General features: G+C 32.6%; 1 protein-coding gene across 11 annotated transcripts in view; it reads left to right on the forward strand.

The window, feature by feature from the left end:
• The first annotated feature begins 935 nt into the window (after nt 1–935).
• LOC140062156 (signal-transducing adaptor protein 1-like) overlaps nt 936–15589 on the forward strand; it is a 62992-nt gene continuing 48338 nt past the window's right edge. For all 11 annotated transcript variants that reach the window (XM_072108223.1, XM_072108224.1, XM_072108231.1 and 8 more), the window contains exons 1-2: nt 936–1148; nt 12813–12899. In XM_072108223.1, coding sequence (XP_071964324.1) covers nt 1068–1148; nt 12813–12899 — 168 coding nt within the window. In that variant the 5' untranslated portion in view covers nt 936–1067. The remainder of the gene's footprint in view (nt 1149–12812; nt 12900–15589) is intronic.

The following is a 15589-nucleotide window of genomic DNA, read 5'->3' on the forward strand; positions in this document are numbered from 1 at the left end:
TGTAAAATGGCATATAAACTCAAATAAATGAACCTCAATATGAAAACAAATAAAATAGATTACCAGAAATAGAAATATGTTATTGTGTGTGTTTAATATTCCAATTGTATTATAAACTGGCACTTTCAATGTTGCCCAGTTACTATCGGACTTTTGACAGCGAGGTGGAAATCCGGCATCTACAGTTTTTGGGGAATTAGTAAGTAGGCCCTAGTATTGAGCACATATCATTTTCCAATCTGTTTTTAAAAAGTCGATAAAGCACGGAAGTAAGTGGCATTCAATGGAATTTTGCACCAAATTTTGTGACATTTGAATACTGTGTAGTTGTTTGTTTACATGATAAATCAGTCAAACATGCAACAATAGATTGCAGTTTCTTTGGTTATTTAGGGGAATACCCCTGGGCTACGTCATTTGAAGGTCTCGTGTTACGTTTAAACCGTGGGAAGTGGCTAATGTTCCAATTTTATACCTCCATTTGAAAAAATTATAAAATACTGTTTCTCAATAACAACAAATAATGTTTAAATAAAAGCTATACAGTGCCAGATTGTTTGTATCGGCGGAACAGGACTTTTTCTTTTTCACTATTCGCTGGTATTAAATCTTGTTCTTCTTTTTGATGAATTTCTTATTTAAAATTAAAACAATTTGAAAAATAAACACAACACTGTTATTTTTGTTCTTTACGCTCGGCTGGTCACGACTGTTCGAATCGTATATTGAACGAATAGGCTTATTCAAAAAGAGATTAATTTATAAATTGTAATACAATAATAATAGTAATACGGTAATTTATTGTTCTTATTAATAAAAACCGTTTCTGTACTAAATAAGAGGCCCCAAAATGTAGAATGAACGAGTCCATTAAAATAGTTTGTCATTTCCGGGTTCGTCAGGTCATTTTGAAGAAAACAATTATTTTCGTTCACATTCATGTGTGGCTGTCTAGGTGGTTGTAGTAAGTCTTCGGCTCAGCGGAAGACAATACTATCCGGAGAATTAAGAATACTTACGAAGAAATAATTTATTTGTTAAGGTGTAAGCTAATAACATTTGGAATTATGGCCCAAGGAAGTAGCTACATGAGCGCAGCATACCGTTATCACGAAGGCTTTTTAGAGAAGAGAGGGCCTAAAGATAAGGTAAGTCTCTGCTCAAACAACAAGATGGACGTTAAGGAGGTTTTTTAAAGATTGATTTTCATTCTATTCTGTTATTAAGACATGGCATCACTGATTATTAGCAGGCCTAGGACACACACCATTCCATGCCTGATGATCAGCGAGATCAGAGTGGGAGTACCAAGGGAACACTACTAGTACTACGACCGACCCCACCCATCCATCAGCATCTATACATTCTAAATTTAGAATGGAAATTGGTCTGGCGATTAACATGATAAGTGATGACCACTGATGCTGGTGTACAGTCATAGATTATGAATTTGAAGGGAAAATTTACAGGTATCAATCAATAAATACAAAAGTAAAATATTTTCGCATCTTGACAACTACTCGGCAATGTTAGCTCACCCATCCATGCGGATTGCAGCCTCTCTTAAAGACCCCTTCTCTATGTTTTTTAGATCTAATTTAAGATCAAAAACTATATTTAATCTAAAAATAATACTATATGGTCCTATTGCGATAACTGTTTTCGTCTTTAAACTGTTAAAAATGTGAAAAAGTCGATTCTAATAATTATAGCGGCCCGCTATAAATCCCAAAATGCATTGCGCGCGGATTGATATTTTTGTTTTTCTTCTGTAATTCACTCACTTTTCGATCGATCGCGAGACCAAAACTAACTTTTTAGCGAAAAAATACCGGGTTTAAAAATAAATAGAAAGACAATTGATGCAGCAACTATACAACGTCAGGCTAGGTATATAGCTAGCGTACGATGTTCGTACGTTACCGATGTTTACCAGCTAGGCCTACAAAACTAAGCCTAGCTAGCTAGGTTAGGCCTAAAGACCGTCCACGAGAGGTCATCGCCGCGAGCTACTTAGGTAGTGCGTTGTTTCTCATTTTTTATCATAATTTATTATAAAACGTACATTTAAGACAAGGAATGACCTGGTTTAATGTTTTTAAAGTAATATATTATTTTTACAAAACGTCACAAATTTTAGGGAAGGGGGTCTTTTTAGGCTGGCTAGGCCTGATTTACTGTTCAATTTTCCGTTTTAATTTTCCGTTTCTCTAATATACAAAATCGTTTTATTCTTTGTATACACATTTTATTCTGTTAAGTTATTTAATAATATAACTTGCATTATTTGTAAATGTTGTAGAATATTTATATAAGTTTATCTTTGCTTTGTATCAAATACTAAAAATACTTTGCACAATTTGAAATTTACTGTGCGATTTTAATCCAATCAAAAAGTATTTTAATACAAATTTCTGAAATCATTAAAAATGCCCATAACATTAATATTATTTAGCTTAAACAGTATGCATCCGAGCATTGGCAATATTTGTTTTTAATTTTAAAACTTATTTCTTCCCCCTTTTTTTTTATTATATGGTTGATTAAAATTACTGTGAAGCTAAGTACAGTAAGTTATGAACAATGTATAATTTCTCACTGCTATACTAATTGTCTATGTCTTTGTAATTCTGATTAAAATGTACATTCCAAATTGATTTTAGCTCCCATGGGTCTATATTGACTTATAGAACCAGTTATTCAATTTTGTCTTTTAGTAATCATAGAGATTAATCAATAGGCAACCGTAAGCATAATGCATACAATTTGATATTTGGTCAGTATTATGTAATCGGGTTTAATTATTTATACACATATATGGCTGCTATTTATAATTAAGCATTGTTGTTGATAGGCCTACAGTATGTATGTTACACGCAATTTGAAATTTCAAATTCACAATTGCAAATTAACATACTATAATAATTATACAAATAAAGAATGTTTATGAGTGTAATTAATGGTACAAATAATGTCATTTGATGAATGATGAAAGGTTAAATATATATAAAGTAACCTTTCATCTCACATGAGGTGAAAGAAAGGTTATATATCAATGAGGCGAAGCCAAGTTGATATTTTAACCTTTCATCAAATGCCATTATTTGTACCATTACACGAATATAAAACATTCATTATATGTTTTATATAACATCTAAATAGATTCCTGTCAACAAAGCCTACAGTACATTTGATTCACATTGATTAAAACTATTATTATACGATCGCTTAATAGTGTGTACTATTGCACGCCATGTGACCCACATTCAAATGTTCTATTTAATATTAATTTAAGAAATAATGAACTATTATCCATTTTAGAGTAACACTCAGTAGGCCTACAGTAGTACACATTTAGTGTAGTATAAAAAATGGGTGCATATTTATACTGTAGAAATCAGTGAGTGTCAATATGTTATCCAGCTTGTCAAGCTTGTCACTTTAGTTGAAGTATTATAACAGTGCATTTCAAATATTTGAGTTTATGGTTTATGTTGATTGAAATTGATTGAAATATATATTTATACTGGGTAACCTCTTCAGTCAATGACTGGTCTCCCAGAGGGCCCAGTTGGTGATCAGTGGCTGTGATGTACTAATACACCGGGGTAACCCTCTACTCGTCTCGAAAGATGTACTAGGTTCTTTAAAGTGCACACGAGCTAGATGTGTACACTGGACCTACGGTTTATAGTCCTTATCCATGTTATGGCTAGGTAATTGCGGTTCCACTGTGTTAACCGCTCGGCCACTCACTCACTCGTACAATTTAGTAAAATGCATTGGGAAATTACCTTAATTGTTCATATCCTACTGACCAACTATGCGAAAAAGGGTCAGGTACGTATCTGAATCAAGACAAAAACCTTAGGTTGGGTGCGAAAAAAGTTACGTAGATATTTAATTTTTAAAACATTTTTTTTACTGGACAGCTGTCAGCATTGAGCTATTTGCATAATTAGAATAAACAAAATGGCCGCTATTTTCATACAAACATGATATATCTCTGGATTTACTGGACATATTGAGTTAATGTTGGTGTCAAATTGTTCACAATGTATATCTGTTTATATTAGCTCTAACAGAATTTTTTTTTTTAATTAATACCAGAACCCACATTTTTAGCAATTTTGACCTATTTCCGCCATATCTATTCTAATTAACGGCAGGTGGGAGGGAATTAAAACTAGGTGCAAATTGTTCCTAAGGTACAGTATATATTATATTCACTCTAAAAGATCTTGCTTGAAAATGACCAGAAGTGTGGTTATTGACCTTTGACATAAATTATTAAATTTATTCTATATATTGATAATATAAATCAATAAATAATTAATATTTGTCGTAGGGAGCCAATTTTGGTGTCAAATTGTTCGCAACATATATGTTTATACTTGTCATAATGCAACATGCATTTTTTGTGTATAGTAACATTTGACCCGCTTTTGTCATCTAAATAACGACAGGGCGTAGAGTAGGCGCACATTGTTTATAATAATAGATATACAGTACACTTATATTCACTCTAATGGATTGTAACAAAAAAATAACATGTGATTATTTATGTTTTCTATGGGCCATAGCGGCTCTTTAATGAAAATAGGTCAAACATTTGGTCCCAATAGGCTGGCCCATACAGGAAAAAGATGCCTTAACACACAGGATTCTAAAATAACCCAAATGAACCTTTTGGGATCTCTATATGGTGAGCTACATAAGGCCCTTCCTGGGACTATTAGGAATCAATATGGGGTACAGTTCATAGATTGAACTACAGTATATTGCAATAAAACTAAATGTGAACCCTTGATCTTTAAAGAATATGTTAAATGGATTTGCCCAAATGAACCCAAGGGCCAATCCGTCATGGACCTTTCATGGAACAGTTTCCCGTTTGCCGGGAACTAATACAAATATTGTGCCTTCTCTGTAGTGTCCATAATATTTTTTAATAAAAAGTGCCTCGTGTCTCGAAGTGGCTGCTACACCTCCCTGTCTGGTTTGTATACAACTGACCCCTTCCCCCCTCCCCTCTCAAGAAAATGTAACAAAGAGAATGCCTACAAAGTATTTTTTCAATGAATTTAAGGTTTCAGTTTTGCGTTTTTGTACTCAATTTAACCATGGATTTATAAGTCCATGGATACAAGAGTGATGTTCTGTACATATGGTATCTGGTATTTAAAAGTTTTAGTATTAATCACATACTAACTATGAATTGTGAATACATTTTAATTTATAATTTAATCACAATAATTATCTTGTTTTGATCGAAACACTCTATTGTCATATGAGCTGTTTTGGTTTCTGTTTTTAAGTTCCTAGTTTACTACAGTCTTCATAGTAGACAACAAGTATTTAAGTTCCTAGTTTACTACAGTCTTCATAGTAGACAACAAGTATTTAAGTTCCTAGTTTACTACAGACTTCATAGTAGACAACAAGTATTTAAGTTCCTAGTTTACTACAGACTTCATAGTAGACAACAAGTATTTAAGTTCCTAGTTTACTACAGTCTTCATAGTAGACACAAGTATTTAAGTTCCTAGTTTACTACAGACTTCATAGTAGACAACAAGTATTTAAGTTCCTAGTTTACTACAGTCTTTATAGTAGACAACAAGTATTTAAGTTCCTAGTTTACTACAGTCTTCATAGTAGACAACAAGTATTTAAGTTCCTAGTTTACTACAGACTTCATAGTAGACAACAAGTATTTAAGTTCCTAGTTTACTACAGACTTCATAGTAGACAACAAGTATTTAAGTTCCTAGTTTACTACAGTCTTCATAGTAGACAACAAGTATTTAAGTTCCTAGTTTACTACAGACTTCATAGTAGACAACAAGTATTTAAGTTCCTAGTTTACTACAGACTTCATAGTAGACAACAAGTATTTAAGTTCCTAGTTTACTACAGTCTTCATAGTAGACAACAAGTATTTAAGTTCCTAGTTTACTACAGTCTTCATAGTAGACAACAAGTATTTAAGTTCCTAGTTTACTACAGACTTCATAGTAGACAACAAGTATTTAAGTTCCTAGTTTACTACAGTCTTCATAGTAGACAACAAGTATTTAAGTTCCTAGTTTACTACAGACTTCATAGTAGACAACAAGTATTTAAGTTCCTAGTTTACTACAGACTTCATAGTAGACAACAAGTATTTAAGTTCCTAGTTTACTACAGACTTCATAGTAGACAACAAGTATTTAAGTTCCTAGTTTACTACAGTCTTCATAGTAGACAACAAGTATTTAAGTTCCTAGTTTACTACAGACTTCATAGTAGACAACAAGTATTTAAGTTCCTAGTTTACTACAGACTTCATAGTAGACAACAAGTATTTAAGTTCCTAGTTTACTACAGACTTCATAGTAGACAACAAGTATTTAAGTTCCTAGTTTACTACAGACTTCATAGTAGACAACAAGTATTTAAGTTCCTAGTTTACTACAGACTTCATAGTAGACAACAAGTATTTAAGTTCCTAGTTTACTACAGACTTCATAGTAGACAACAAGTATTTAAGTTCCTAGTTTACTACAGACTTCATAGTAGACAACAAGTATTTAAGTTCCTAGTTTACTACAGACTTCATAGTAGACAACAAGTATTTAAGTTCCTAGTTTACTACAGACTTCATAGTAGACAACAAGTATTTAAGTTCCTAGTTTACTACAGACTTCATAGTAGACAACAAGTATTTAAGTTCCTAGTTTACTACAGACTTCATAGTAGACAACAAGTATTTAAGTTCCTAGTTTACTACAGACTTCATAGTAGACAACAAGTATTTAAGTTCCTAGTTTACTACAGACTTCATAGTAGACAACAAGTATTTAAGTTCCTAGTTTACTACAGACTTCATAGTAGACAACAAGTATTTAAGTTCCTAGTTTACTACAGACTTCATAGTAGACAACAAGTATTTAAGTTCCTAGTTTACTACAGACTTCATAGTAGACAACAAGTATTTAAGTTCCTAGTTTACTACAGACTTCATAGTAGACAACAAGTATTTAAGTTCCTAGTTTACTACAGTCTTCATAGTAGACAACAAGTATTTAAGTTCCTAGTTTACTACAGACTTCATAGTAGACAACAAGTATTTAAGTTCCTAGTTTACTACAGACTTCATAGTAGACAACAAGTATTTAAGTTCCTAGTTTACTACAGTCTTCATAGTAGAAAACAAGTATTTAAGTTCCTAGTTTACTACAGACTTCATAGTAGACAACAAGTATTTAAGTTCCTAGTTTACTACAGTCTTCATAGTAGACAACAAGTATTTAAGTTCCTAGTTTACTACAGACTTCATAGTAGACAACAAGTATTTAAGTTCCTAGTTTACTACAGTCTTCATAGTAGACAACAAGTATTTAAGTTCCTAGTTTACTACAGTCTTCATAGTAGACACAAGTATTTAAGTTCCTAGTTTACTACAGACTTCATAGTAGACAACAAGTATTTAAGTTCCTAGTTTACTACAGTCTTCATAGTAGAAAACAAGTATTTAAGTTCCTAGTTTACTACAGACTTCATAGTAGACAACAAGTATTTAAGTTCCTAGTTTACTACAGACTTCATAGTAGACAACAAGTATTTAAGTTCCTAGTTTACTACAGTCTTCATAGTAGACAACAAGTATTTAAGTTCCTAGTTTACTACAGACTTCATAGTAGACAACAAGTATTTAAGTTCCTAGTTTACTACAGACTTCATAGTAGACAACAAGTATTTAAGTTCCTAGTTTACTACAGTCTTCATAGTAGACAACAAGTATTTAAGTTCCTAGTTTACTACAGTCTTCATAGTAGACAACAAGTATTTAAGTTCCTAGTTTACTACAGACTTCATAGTAGACAACAAGTATTTAAGTTCCTAGTTTACTACAGTCTTCATAGTAGACAACAAGTATTTAAGTTCCTAGTTTACTACAGACTTCATAGTAGACAACAAGTATTTAAGTTCCTAGTTTACTACAGACTTCATAGTAGACAACAAGTATTTAAGTTCCTAGTTTACTACAGACTTCATAGTAGACAACAAGTATTTAAGTTCCTAGTTTACTACAGACTTCATAGTAGACAACAAGTATTTAAGTTCCTAGTTTACTACAGACTTCATAGTAGACAGCAAGTATTTAAGTTCCTAGTTTACTACAGTCTTCATAGTAGACAACAAGTATTTAAGTTCCTAGTTTACTACAGTCTTCATAGTAGACAACAAGTATTTAAGTTCCTAGTTTACTACAGTCTTCATAGTAGACAACAAGTATTTAAGTTCCTAGTTTACTACAGACTTCATAGTAGACAACAAGTATTTAAGTTCCTAGTTTACTACAGTCTTTATAGTAGACAACAAGTATTTAAGTTCCTAGTTTACTACAGACTTCATAGTAGACAACAAGTTTTTAAGTTCCTAGTTTACTACAGACTGATGGGTTGACAAAAAAAAATGAAATTGGGGAGACCAGGGTCAACCTAAGTGAACTTAATCACTGTAGCTAAGCCGGTTGACCAAACCCAAATCTCTTGTATTCTAACTATACGGTCCCGACTTGTGATTCAAGTGTAGTGTCTGCAGCGATCTTCGCCCGTAATTGACAAAATAGGACTGCTATGCTTGATGGCCTACAGTAGCTTGGTTATTATAAGAGGTCTAGGTGGATGTGGTGTATGGTCGCCCTCGTTGAATATACCAAAATTAATACTTGGCCTTTCAAATACAAAATAATGTATAAGGGGCCTACTAATACTTAATAGATTAATGGGTGGCTTATAACCAAGTGCCTCATTTTACATGAAAATTAGTCACAAGTCGGGGGTGGGCTTAAACCCAAGTATGGGCTTCTACCTGCGTCAATAGACTTGCCCCAGCCCAAGTCTTTATTCATTGTCTTCAAAATATTTATCTTTTACTATCTAATATTAAGACAAAACTCCGTCTGAAACCCAGACTACCCGCGTCAGTACAGTACTAAAAACCATAATATCTAAAGTTCATACAATTGCCTACAAATTTATTTACTTTGTTCGTGGCTAAAAACGATTATTTTTGGCGATGTTTTAGACCCTATATTTCGAAAACTACAAGTCAGATTTTCATAATTCTTTCTTTATTTAAATATTGATACAAAATATCAACAGGCAATGTTGCTACAGTATTAACTTTTAATGTTGCATCGTTATCCCTACTGTAGCTAGGTAGTAGGCCTATATACATGTGGGCCGGGTCAAATTAGGGAGTAATTAGTCATAATGTCGAATTCTCCTACCATGGACCAATAAATTAGATAGATCCATGCTCCTACCCTGCAATATGTAGGCCTACATACACTGTAGTTTAGTTTATGATCATGTAGGCCAGACTATAGTATATTTACACAAAGTATTTACTACTGATTGTTCCAAAAAAATAATGGATATAATAAAACCATTATATCTGAAGAAAGAACAAGGATTAAAATTGTTATGCAAAAAGTCGAGCGGCGTTTTTTGTAAGAAATATTTCTTGTTTATATTGACAGGAGTAACACAGTTTCTCATGTTTTATTATGGGAAAAATAAATTTTAAATTGGAACAAAATGCATGAAACTGTAGTTCCTTTCTGTTTTAGCATATAGTGTACGGTTTCTAAAAAGATCGGACATTCATCAGTAGACTTATAGTCACTATCACTTTATATTAAATTTGTTTATTCTATTATTATTATTATAGGATAAGATATAATGTTTTTCATTGAACTGGCAGTTTCAAATGGGTGGTTTCAATGTCTCAATACCAAAATCTATAGAAGATATAGTCCTAGCAAAGTTTTCAACCAGTTGTTAATTTAAGGCTTATTAACGTACAGATTGTCGGTATTTGTAACATGTAAAATGTTTTTAATTCAGTTCAAAAACTCATTTATAATTAATTAGTGTATTGATTATGACCATAAATATTGTCGGCAAAATGTAACCTGTTTTCTGCCAATCAATTGTATGTCGGCCAATCGTATAAATGGCAGAAAAGTACCATGTTAGCCAATTTTCTGTCGACAAAATTTCTTGTCGATCGAGTGTCTGTTGGTCAATTGTCTGTCAGCAAAATGGTTTTCAGCGAAATGACCTTTGCAGTCGAAATGTCTTGTCGATCAAATATCCGGTCGAATAATATTCTGTCGTCCAGTAGTGGCATTTGGTAAAACTTCCAGTCACCTGTTATTCAACCAAAGTGCAATTGAAATTGTTTATTTACACAAATAATCACAAATAAAATATTGTGTACTTTACATGATGCTTGGATTATTGATTTTAATTTCTTCTTTTCTAGTGCATGGAATCTGTGCAATTTGTTTTTCCGTGTTCTGGACCCCAATGGAATTTAGTATTTTACTTTTTGGGATATCCTTTTAACTCAAGTCTCCTGCTGTACTTATTTTATAATTGTTTTATGTTTATATTGTATGTATCTGTGTGACTCTATGCTAAGACTAAGAGAGCCCACCATATGAAAACAACCCCAATTCCAGTAGACAACGTGAAGGGATTTAGATATGTGTACTACATATACCAGTTTGTTGGCTGAGCGAAGGAGGACTTTTCTATTTTTTCTGCTGGTAGAAATGCTGTATAGTCCGAAAAGAGCTGGTCCAACACATTCTGTTTATTGTGCCAGGCATGACGTTGAGTTCATCGTAATATTGTTCTTGATTACAAAAATAACACTAGATTTCCGTTCGTAAGACGTACTGTGTATAAAAAGGACAAAACGAAACCACATGTTTTTATGCTCGACTTCAGTATCGGCCATTTTCACACAAAACGTTGTTACAATAAAAAAAATCGCTCGAATCTTGATTGAGCTGGAAGACGTACTACTATATGTAATGGACCATGTGTATTTCACCCTCCACTACACAGTACAGTATCGGCCGTGTCTACAGCATTATATCTGACGTTTTTGGTACGTTATCACAAAATAGTGTATTATTAAAAATTATGTTGTTGACAGGTTTTATATATTGAAATCAATTGTGTTGCGTAGCACTGTGTAAATTATATATAAATAATACTGTCAAATTATTGAACCATTGAAACAGTACTCATATTGTTTCAATGTATCAATAATTTGACAATATGATTTTTATATATATATATATATAAATCCAAAGGCAAATTACTGAAAAAAATGACAATGCTGTGGGTATCAGTGGCTGGATCTCAATGGAGATACAAAAATAAAAAGCGAAAAGCTAAATCAAAACGATAAAGTAAACAGCCAGAAAAGTTAGCAGAGCTTTATATATATATATATATATGGATGGGAGTAGGGAATCCCGAAAATTTACTATGTGAAGAGAAACAACATTATCTTCCTGTTAGACTTGCCATTTTCACAGTCTTGTTTACAACATAGAAATACCACTGGATTCTTGCTCAAGCTTAAAAACATACTGCATGAAATATTTCTTTCTGTAAACAAATATCTATATCTAACTGACTCGGCCTATGCCAGTTTTGTGGTGCATTTCATTTCAAAGCGTGAGCTGCACTGACTAGATCTATATAAAAGGCAAGCACAAAAAGTTTGTCTTCTAAGCACGCCGCAGTACATCATCCAATCGGTATTTTTTTCTTTTTGAACATTAGATTATGGACGGTACCTAAAACTTGCAGTGTATTTAAAAAATAGTGTAAAATGTCCACTGTATTTATGAGAAAAATGAGACTTCAATTGCGAATACATCTGACAAGTTTTCGGGGCGCGGTTGAAGTGGGGCTCACACCCAACAAAGATGGGTAATGCTACAATAGTATTGATATAAAACCGCCCAATGGTACTCGGGTATCTTATATTTACTGTTTATTTTTCAGAGTTTTAGGCCTACATTGTAGACAAATAAGATACTGTTATACGTTATTCAAGCAATCTGGATACAGTGGTTATTTAAACATATGCTTGCGTTGTTAAAAAAAGGCACATTAGCGTAGTCTACTAGAATAAGGTTTGTTTTGTTATGGTGGGCTCCCTAACAATTGGACACAAAATTGTTAAATTCATGAGACTAAAATTTGTATTGTTATTTACTATAAGTTATTTACTGTATCTTCAATTTGATGAATGTGCGGAAGAAAATAATTTGTGGCTCTACATAAATGATCATACACTAACTAAATTCAACATCAAGGCAAATTTAAAAAATATAATACCTGGCACTGGAAATACGTATGTAGATCATGTGTTTTCAATTGGTTTGCTAAGCATATACAAAGCTAATGTATTAAAACAACTAAATAAATGGAAATATGCCTCACTTCATCATCTCTTTATAAATGAAAAAAATATAAGAAAATCGAATTATCAATGCTATAAACAACAATTATGTATAAAAATAATCAAACGTATTACTTACCTGAAAAACTGTATAAATAAAAAAATGAATGTTTTTTTGAAACACTATCCGTAAGGTATAATATTATAAAGTTTATTTTAATGTATGTGCAATATTTATATACAGTACTATAAAAAGATTGTTTGTGTGCTGTCTTGTTCTATAATATTATTTCATTATATTATATAATAATGAATTTTTGTATATACATTAATGAATGAATAAAGATGGGAGAGACTCATAAAAGAAAAAAAAATCTTCAATTTGATAAAAGAAAAGCCAAAAAATAGATACCAAATGGTACCAATGGTAATAAGGGCGAAGTTTATAATATACTGTATAATGAATTGCTCCCTACAGTACTGTAGTAGATTTGGTGATTATCATAGTACTGTAGTACTTTATTGTCTTCATTTCCTTTTTTTTATAGGATTTTGTAAAATTATGGACTGTACTTCGTCAATCAACTTTATATTTTTACACACACAAAGTGACAAACTCCAACAGAGACAGTACGGTAAGTGAATGAATTAGGATGGTAAGCCAGGGGAAATGCCCTTTTAAGGGGACATCTGCAAAAAGTAGTATTTTAAAATACATCTAATTTGTTTTTTTGTTGTTGGTATTTGTATTTGTGTTCAAACTAAATAAATTCAAGTTAGGGCCTCCACGAACCCACAGTAAGCTACAAGATCAGCACACCGGGAGACAATCCTATACTCTTTGCGAATAGTGTACAAAGTTCTTTAATTAAAAAATGATATGTCACTGTGTCACTCGGGGAAAAAAAATATAGTATTGCTGATTGCTCTGTGCGCAATACAATAGAAGAGTGTCATTTCCGGGCCAACTAGTCTAGTTGGAGGTGCCATTTTATGCTGAATTTTATGTGCCAATGGTCGGAATAGTAGATTAAATACCACATCCCTATTGCAAAATTCTAGATCTGGCCCTGCTTATCATAATCAAATTCATGTGACTTGTAGATATTGCCATCTAATTTTATAATTATATCTTTACCATAATAATCCTATTAAAATAAGTAAGGTTGGTATTAATATACAATAATATACAAATAATGAATGTTTATGAGTGTAATGGTACAAATAATGACATGAGGTGAACGATGAAAGGTTATATATCAAAGAGGCGACAGCAAAATGCCATTATTAGGGATACCGAGAGCTGACTCCATTTTCATTACCATGATTAAACAGCGTGCATGTTACTATGCACGCAAAGTCAGTGACGCTGTGTTTTTCTTCTTTGGTAAACACTTTTTATTAGGTCATTATTCTGAAAATAAATTAATTATAAAAATATTCTTTTGAGTGAATATTTATTTACCTATTATTGTATAAGATCAAGTATTTTTTATTTCCATTTCATTCAACCAAACATGTGAATATAGTGGTTAAAAGATCGTCATCGTCGCGTATAGCTTTTTATTATTGACTGGTATATCTTTATTCAAAAATTAAAACAACAAATTTACAAAAAACAAAATTCATAAAATATAGCAGCATATAGGGACGCATGCGTCCCAAGCTGAATTGCATTTCATGATAACATTAAAATAAGTGATTACAATTTAAAAAAAAAAAAAAAAAAAGGATCGAAGGGCGCAACTCGCAAATTAAATTCGTCGATTAAGTTAATCAAATAAGGTAGAGGACTGTTACTATGACGCACTGTATTACAATTGACATTGCGAATCCTGTCGGCATTGCGGGTGTTGTATTTGTGCACAACATTACCCCTGGAAGGAAGAAGTGAGAACAATTTAGACTGAGGATTCAAGATGGATTTAGCAAAGGCAATACATAGGTCCCGACGCCTGTGACTCAGACCATCCAGGCGCAACGTGACCAAAGCATCGTCATAACCAGTATAATTCCTACCCAAAACAATTCTACAGGCACGTTTCTGGACCCGTTCGATTGCATTAATGTGATCAATTGTAAGACCACCATTCCAAATGGGTACCGCATATTCTAAAACTGGTCGTACCGCACCTACATACACTGACACAAGATCATCAGAAGGAACACCACAACGTTTAAGCGTTCTCAAAGAGTAAAGTTTGCTATTACTGCAAAGCCCTCTGACAGCTCAATGACCTACCATTTTCGCCCTTATATTTGTAGTTGGGACTCTTATGACCTCAAAATGTTTTTTCTTCCTACACCAAGATAATGTAGTTCCACATACCATGTGCTTAATTGTTAAAATATTAATTTTTTTTAACAGTTATATCCGGATATGAGGCCTTTATGATTAAAATATTTCATAGTAACAAACCCATATACCATGAAAAATATCCGTTTTGTCCATTTTTAAAATAGTTTTTGGAAAATTCTGAGGGGCTCAACTACAAAAACGCCATTTTGTGATATGATGTCATCGTAAGCCAATCAAACCTCCGTCTTCGACCACTCCGCAGGGCTCACCGTTGAACGATTTTGGATTCTCGCCCTTTGATTGGTTGATGCGAATCAACACACAGAGGAAGAATTTTCTTACAAGGAGCACAGGAAAATAATGCATTGAAATTCTTCGAATGAGGTTAAATAAACACTCTTTTTTATATAATTATTTTTACGTAAAATGACTAGTTCATACAATTGTCGACTGAGGGCGCAATTTGTTTACATCGTTCATGGCTAAAACGATCATTTTCGGCAATGTTTTAAACCCTATATTTCGAAAACTACAAGTCATATTTTCATAATTCTTTTTTTATTATAATATTGATACAAAATATCAACAGGCAATGTATAATTTGTTTTAAAAATATTAACTTTTAATTTTACATCGTTATCCCTACCATTATTTGTACCATTACACGAATATAAAACATTAATTATTTGTTTTATATAACATCTAAATAGATTCCTGTCATTTGAATCAAGCCTACACTTGATTCACATTGAATTGTTTAAACATTAACATTTGGTTTTTACTCTTATCTGGGTACCCGAGTCTAGGACTCTCTCATCTTCTCCTCCTCCTCTTCCATCTGGACACTATTGAGCCAACTTTCAAGTCCTACTAGTTCTTTACGCGTCGTCCGACGGCTCTGAAACATAGCATGCATATACTATGGTAATAGGTGAACAAAGCTATAGAGAGAAAATTGTTGTACTTCAGCCGGATGCAGTATTATGACATAATAAACATGGTACCAATCGAAAAAAAGTACGATTT

This window comes from Antedon mediterranea, chromosome 11 (assembly GCF_964355755.1).
Source record: "Antedon mediterranea chromosome 11, ecAntMedi1.1, whole genome shotgun sequence".
Taxonomy (NCBI): Eukaryota; Metazoa; Echinodermata; class Crinoidea; order Comatulida; family Antedonidae; genus Antedon; species Antedon mediterranea.